This window comes from Oreochromis niloticus, linkage group LG15 (assembly GCF_001858045.2).
Source record: "Oreochromis niloticus isolate F11D_XX linkage group LG15, O_niloticus_UMD_NMBU, whole genome shotgun sequence".
NCBI lineage: Eukaryota > Metazoa > Chordata > Actinopteri > Cichliformes > Cichlidae > Oreochromis > Oreochromis niloticus.
Window position 1 is genome coordinate 22,557,302 of NC_031980.2, and position 7,251 is coordinate 22,564,552.

A 7,251-nucleotide genomic window follows, 5' to 3' on the forward strand; every position below is an offset into this window, starting at 1 on the left:
CGTAATTTAATTTAAGATTATCATAAGAAATCAGCTACTCAGCCCTCTTCCACTGAACTTCATGGAGCTTGGTTGTAGTGCTACGATCATTGCTGCACATTTATTAAGCTCTAACCATTATTATTATTATGTACTACTGATATTTTAATAATGATTTATTTTTTTTTGCATTTTTGTCCCAGTTACGTTTCAGATCATCAAACAAAATATAATATTAGAATGAGATAACCAGTCACTAACATCTATCAGTCTAGACAGAGTGACAAAGCCATTGTAAGGCTTTGGGGACCACCATCCATAAAATTAAGAAATTTTGGAACTTGATGTATTGATGACTCGTCCAGAAGATCACCAAAAAACAAATAACAGAACAACATCTAAAGAACTGCAGGTCTCACTTGCCTCAGTTAAGGTCAGAGTGCTGTGACTCAATATGAAAGAGACTGAACAGAAATGGCACCAAAAAGAACACAAAGGCCTCACATTTGCCAAATAACATTTTGATGATCCCTAAAACCTTTGGGAAAATGTTCCGTGGACTGTGATGAGGCAAAAGCTGAACTTTGTGGAAGGTTTGAGTCCCGTTACGTCTGGTATGAAACTAACACAGCATTTCATTAAACGACAGCCAAACATGGTGGTGTCAGGGTGACGGTCTGGGACTGCTGTCCTGTTTCACGACCCCCCAATGGCTTGCTGTAATGATGGAAACATGAATTCTGCTCTCTACCAGAAACTCCTGATGTGAAAAAAATAATAATTATCTCCACATCAGTGCAAATCACATTTACCTGTCCGTTTCCAAAAAAAGGCATCTGACAGGTCTCATTTTCAGTTCACATCTTTAATTATCAAAGTATCAAAATCAAAACAGAGATGAGAAGTAGTTACACAGTGATAGTAGCAGTGCAGTTGTACCTGACATCCTTTATTTATTTCTGCTATGACACAGCTATAGAGAAAAAAAAAAGTCTTCAGTAGTAGAAATAGGCACAATATGAATACATGCACTCAGTGCTCAGTGACTATCTAGTAATGACTAGCATCGGGACAACAGGTGACAAAAGCACTATGACCACAAAGACGCCTGCGTCCCTTTAACAATGTGACTCTCGCACAACACATACAACAATATAAACCTTCTAACAGAGGAATACAACTTCAGTCTACAAAATTCATTATCATAATGTCCTGTCAAAGGAAACCCCTTCTGGTATGTACTCATCCTTTGCTTGGCAGTTTGTACATCAGAGTTTCAGTTTGATTAGCGATTGGGTAACTGAAGGAGAAGTTAGAGTGTTAGGGTGTCGCTCAGGAAGAAAGGGCTTCTGATCTCATGTTTGGCTTTATTTTACTGCCAAAAAATGACAAACAGCAATCATCGTGCTTCTCAAATTTCTGTTTGCGCAATAAACTGCTTTTTTCCTTGGGCCATTTTTTTACTCTAAACTTTAAAGGTCAGAGAATAGAAAAGGGTGTGCAAGTGAACGACAACTATTTTGGCAATGGGTTTTCAAATAGCGGAAGTTCACGACACACTTAGATTCTAACATGTCACCAAATCTTGCATAACTTCAGAGTAAACTGATGCAGCGCTTCTGATACCTAGCTAATGATATCTAATGAACACAACATCTGGACCAAATGTTTTCAATAAATACATTTTTAAAAAAATAACTTTTGTTTTTGCTCTGTTGAGACCAAAGGAGGCATTGGTGTTTACATACAGCAGCACGTAGTTAATATGCATTTGATACGTTATACAAGACATTGGGTAGAAAACACATCTGTAAAATAACACTTGTGTAGCTTCATTGTCACAGAACAGGTTAAAAAAAAATCCCCTTTGCTTTAAGAGAGAACACAGTGATAAATAAAGTGTCCATTGGGCAACTGTGATTGCCAGAAAATATTGAATTCTTAAGAAAAACAAAACAAAACACTTATCTATACATGTGATTACACTGTCTTTTGTACTAGGCTTTTTTCAGTAAGTGCAGAATTAGAAACCCTGCCTGCAAAGTACATTTCCCTTTTGTGTCTGCTACACTCACAGCAAGGAACCTGACCCGTACTCACGCTTTTGGACGAGTCATCTCGTATTATGTATAACAAAACTGACGTCTACAGCATACCTAGGTCCTGAGTGGTTAGTAGCAGCAGCGTTTTTAGTAATTCACTTTGTATACAGGACAAGCAAACAGGGTTAAAACAGCAACATCCTAACATACAGTAGTCATTTAATAAATATGTAATCTTTGCTGTACACTAAACAGAGACCGCTTCTTTTTAAAGTCAGTGACTTGCATCTGTACACACTCACACTGAATCTCCTTTCTCTCGGGGTGAACTCTTAAATAATGTGCCTTGATCACCTTGAAATCGCGCTTTGGTACAAAAATCAGACCATCGACTATTTAAAATACTAATAAATCAAGAAAAGCTGTTGAATTTTGTTTAAGTGCTTTAGCATCTGTTCTTGGCCCTGACTGTTTAAAATGTTTAAAAAAACGAAACATAATGCAAGTCAAAGTGCTGTCCATCATTTCTCACTCCTGTCCAATCAGCAGCTACGGGTTCAGGGAGTGGAAGGTGCTGAGGTCGCTTTACACCACTCTCTCTTTCTCTAGCAGCATTATGGGCGGCAGGTGAGTGTGAGGAGTCACAGGTGGTGTTTCATTCTCAGGTCATAAGTCTGTATGTGGCAACTCCACCTCCTGCGAAACCAGTCAGTCCTACATCAGCAGCAGGAGATGGAAGAATTGCAAGCCCTAGATAACACTCTGGGAGATCATAAGTGACTGGGGCACTGGACGTGATCGAGAGTCAGAAGTCCTCCGCCGAGAGGCGCTGCTGTGGACGTGGATGCGGATGAGGTGGTGGTGGAGGTGAGGTCGTGGAGTTGTAAGGTGCTCTCCTTGATGTGCTGGATGAAAAGGTTTCGCTCGTCCTCGGGGGTCTGGGGGTTCTGGGCTCGGACGATGCACGTCGGCCGGTGCAGATTGAGCATGTAGACCAGCTGCTGCTTCTGCTGCTTCAGCTCCTCAATCTGAGCTTTTAAGTCGGCATTGATGCTCTCGAGCTTCTCAGACTCCTGTGGAGAAGGATGGAAGAAGGAGACTGTTATTCACCCGAGAAACATAAGCTACTTCTCACTGCAAGCTGGGAATGTTGAGCTTTATAAATTGTCTAACTGTGAGGGTGCAAAAAGCTAAGAGTAGGTGCAGAATAACCTATGCTCATATTGATGAAAGTGGAAAACTACCTTCTGGAGTGATTCAGTCTTTTCCTTCTTCTTGTTGCGGCACTTGGCAGCAGCGATTTTGTTTCTCTCCCTCCTCCTTTTCCTCCTTTCATGCTCCTCAGATGTCAACTAAAAAACCAGTGAGAAATATAAACCATTAAGAAAAAAAAACTCTATATAAAAACAGACACATTACAGAAAACATATCCAAAAATACAGATAACTACATGCTGTAATTCCCCCTCTGCCTTACCTCTCGCTTGACTCCGTTCCTGCATGAAGTTAGCTCGGAGGCTCGATCCGAGCTGGAGCTGGCACCATCAGAACTCATGTCGGTGCTAAGCCCGTTGGACAACCGCTTGCTCTGGATTGCCAGCCGGAGCTCCTCTTTCACAATGGGTGTGAAGTTGGTGAAGTCGTCCAGGGTGAGTGTGCCTGGAGGGGAGAGGCAGGGAACCAAGGCGGAGCAGCTGATGTCAGCCAGAGAAGGACCCGAGTGCTGAAGCATCATTCTGGAAAAGCAAGAGATGAAGATCGTCAGGTGGGTCAGAAACACTTAATATAATTTAAAAGAGCCCAGAGCTAAAATGTCCTTAGGACAAAAAGTCACTATGAAACCAATGCTGAAAGTCACAAGATAAATAAAGGAGTCATATTTATACTGTCTGGCTCAAACACAAGAAAGTATCTGAATATGTGGCAAAAATAATAAAGGAATTTTCAGATTTTTGCTGAGTAATAAAGACACAGATGTCAGGAGGAAAACCAAAGCTAAGATCGGTTTGTTGGAAGGTCAACATGGCATGTTAAGGAGGACAAACAGATTGTGATGACAAGACAAATGGCTGTGTCATTCAAAACTAAGCAAACATTTGCTTTGTGGAAAACATGCTGTAAAAAAGGCTCATTAATTGGGGAGGTGTGGATGTTTGTTATCTAAACAGAGAAGTGACAAGAGTTGAATTATGGCCATCAGCCAGATAAGAAGTGTTTACATCAGCTCTGAGACCAAAACCAAAACAAGCACATTTATATTATATTCTTATGTTCTCCAGTAATAAATCATTTGCAACGAAGTCATTAATGATAATGGTTCGTATTAGTCTGCACACAGCTGCACCTTCTTAGAATTAAAAAAAAAGTTTTAAAAAGTCTTGTTAGCTCTACAAATATTTTACCACCGCCTCCCTCTGTTCCCTTCAGTTTCGTTATTATGTGTTCAGGTAATTATAAAAGAGAATTTTGGCTATTCATGTGTTTGTTTTGGTTTTGTTATTATAGAGTTAGCTCAAAAGAAAAGAAGAAAAAAAGAAGAAACAACGATATTAAAAGTCTCGTCAAAAGCGAGGAAACCAGTGCAAAAATCCGAAATACCTGATTATAAATAAGTTACAAAAAAGTATAACTACATGCATTCAAGCAGAATTCAAGTAAAACGTCGCATGATGTCAGATTTGAAACAAAAACATCTCAAAAGTTTTTTATAAATACAAAATACGCTAAAATAAAATGAAAAAAAAGAAAAGAAAAATCGTTAGTGCAAACTGCTCCAAAAAGATGCGCTTGTTTATATATTTTATATTTTCACGCAAAAACACGCGCGGAAGTTTTCGCAGTGTCCCGGGACGGAGCGCACGGAGACACCGGCTCTCTGCGCTTCTCACCGGGATCAAAGAGCGACAACACCGCCTCTCTGCCCCTCACACACACGCTCAAACACCCCAGTCCTCTTCCACCGGAAACAGATCTCCAGCCTACCTGTTAAAGCTGTGAGTGTCCGGATCGGATGAAGTGCGCCGTGAAGAAAGAAACCTTCTCTTATGTCTTTGCGTTTCGCTCTTTCTGTGTCCGCTTCCTGCTCGTTGGCTACGGTTGCTCTTGTGGCCTTTACGTTGCGTCACCTCGCGCTTTTAACTTGGTTGAAGGGGCGGGACACATGACGCAACGCTACTAGAGAGCGAGAGAGAGAGCGCTAGGGTTGGGAGCCTGAGAGTAGGGAGGGGTGACGTCATCCTATTTTTAGAAGGCTGATCCGGCGATGATGCAATCTAGCAACGCCGAGTGTTCTTCTCTGCCATAACAGGACAGGCGTCCCCCTCCCTCCTCCTCCTCATGTTTTTTCCTCCTCTGCCTCTCGTTCCTCACATTTTCAGCTCTCTTTCCTCATTCTCCTCCTCCTCCTCTCTCTGCTTCCTACCCTCTTCCCACCAACGCTTTATTCCTTTCCCAGTCTTTTAATCTTTTTTCCTTTTTTGTTTTTCATGTTTTGATATTTGTCTCTTTTTTCAACAGTTCATTCATCATCTCTAATCCTCCTTTTTTGGTATAGTTTCTATCTCCCTCCTTTTTTAATCCCCACCCATCAGCTTTGGCCTTTTTAAAAATTTTCCATGATTTACGTCCCAAAATCCCTCTATTCTTTGCCACTTTCACAACATGTTTTTCTCTTATCTTCCCTCCCATCTAATCTCTTTCATCCTATTTCCAGTTGTCTCTTCTCCACCCTTTGCTGTACCTCCTGCACACACATTTCCACTAATCACTTGAATCTTTTTCTCTGTTATTGTCTCGTAAAATGACCAAATTTAGAAATACGGGCTAATTTTTCTCTGCGACACCTGGTAGGTTGATGGTATTTACAGATAACCAGTTTAACCTGTTTGATCTTTTTCTTTTTAAAAATGCAGTTTCTTTTATTCCCTTTTCACTTTGTCTCCTGTTTTCTACTAAACACCTTCACGTCTTTTCCTTTTTCACTCCTCCATCATTATATTTCCAGTTTCTTTCTGCTCACTTTTTCCCAGTATTTACTTTGATACTTTTTTCTTAATTATCCATGTTTTTATATTCCTTCATCATAGTACTTTTACATCTTTCCTTCTTCTATTCATCCGAAGTCTTTTGCCCTCGTTCTTCTGCTTCTTTTATCTTATTTCTCTTGTCTCTCTTTCCTCCACTTTTTTCACTCCCATACACTTGTCCCGTCTTGTACTAAGCAGCCCCATCTTATTATTCCTCTTTCCCCTCCATTATTGTTTCCATAAGCAGCACCTCTTCACACGCTTCCCTTCCCTCTCTGTCATCTCTCTCAGTTTTGACACTGACATGGATTTCCATTCCAGGCATTCCACACTAACGAGTGAATAAGGCCGTTCAGGCTGAGTGACACCGGACGGTTATTTATTGTGCGGTTACACCACACTCACCAGCTGGGGTATAAAAGAGGTTAGACAGACATGCAGACAGATATGGATCTTTGCATGGATGGATGGAAGGATTATAATGAAATATTTTCCTTTTCCTGTCTGATGATATGATGATATGTACCTGTGAGGACAGGTAAAGAAAACTTTCTGCATGGTTTCATTTCTGAACTACGTGTGTTTTTACATGTGTGTGTGTCACAGATTTGTAGACTGACAGTAAATGTAATCAACATGCAGGGATTTTCTTGATTAGTCGTAATCAGATGATCTTGTTTACTCGACTGCTGACACAGATTTCCTAACTGTGAGAATGTTGGTTTTTGGCTTCAGAATACAAAAATATGTGCGAATTTTCACTATTTAACATCTAAATTTAAATTGTAAGTTGTGGCAGCTGTGGACACATGCAACTAGTAAGCATCTGTTAATAATATTCAGACATAGTAATCGGCATTATTAGCAGTCTTTCACACCACTTTTTATGTATTATTGATTAATTTATTACCCGATAATAGTGTCAAAATTACACCTGCGACTTCAGCACTGGCAGTAATGTCCTTGTCCTAGCAGTCAGATTAAAGGAAAATACATTTTAAAGGGTTTTACCTTATCTAGAAAACTCTGCTACTGTAACATAATGTTTATTTTATGCTTACTGAATTGTCAAAAACTGCAAAAGAGGATGGTTTATGAAACGCATGTTTATTTTATTTTATTTTTTTCCATATGGGCTGACCCACATCAGGTGCAGCTGTTTATGTGGGGCTGTTTTAATGTGCAGCCATAAAGCAGAAAGCAGCA

The 7,251-nt window shown here is 40.1% G+C and overlaps 1 protein-coding gene across 1 annotated transcript; it reads right to left on the reverse strand.

The window, feature by feature from the left end:
• Nucleotides 1-1,134: 1,134 nt before the first annotated feature.
• Nucleotides 1,135-5,160, reverse strand: atf3 (activating transcription factor 3). The gene is made up of 4 exons (XM_003446646.5): nucleotides 5,003-5,160; nucleotides 3,498-3,756; nucleotides 3,266-3,373; nucleotides 1,135-3,094 (listed from the first exon to the last, which is right to left on the reverse strand). Exons 2-4 carry the CDS (start codon nucleotides 3,753-3,755, stop codon nucleotides 2,792-2,794), a joined length of 669 nt encoding a protein of 222 aa, XP_003446694.1. The 5' UTR covers nucleotide 3,756; nucleotides 5,003-5,160; the 3' UTR covers nucleotides 1,135-2,791.
• Between the last annotated feature and the right edge of the window lie 2,091 nt (nucleotides 5,161-7,251).

Bases quoted from the DNA above. Each gene is read 5' to 3' on its own strand.
- atf3 (XM_003446646.5), bottom strand. From the start codon at position 3,755: ATGATGCTTCAGCACTCGGGTCCTTCTCTGGCTGACATCAGCTGCTCC. The intron at 3,374-3,497 runs GTAAGGCAGAGG...CTGGTTTTTTAG, and splicing joins GGAACGGAGTCAAGCGAGAG to TTGACATCTGAGGAGCATGA. The intron at 3,095-3,265 runs GTAGTTTTCCAC...CCTTCTCCACAG, and splicing joins AGACTGAATCACTCCAGAAG to GAGTCTGAGAAGCTCGAGAG.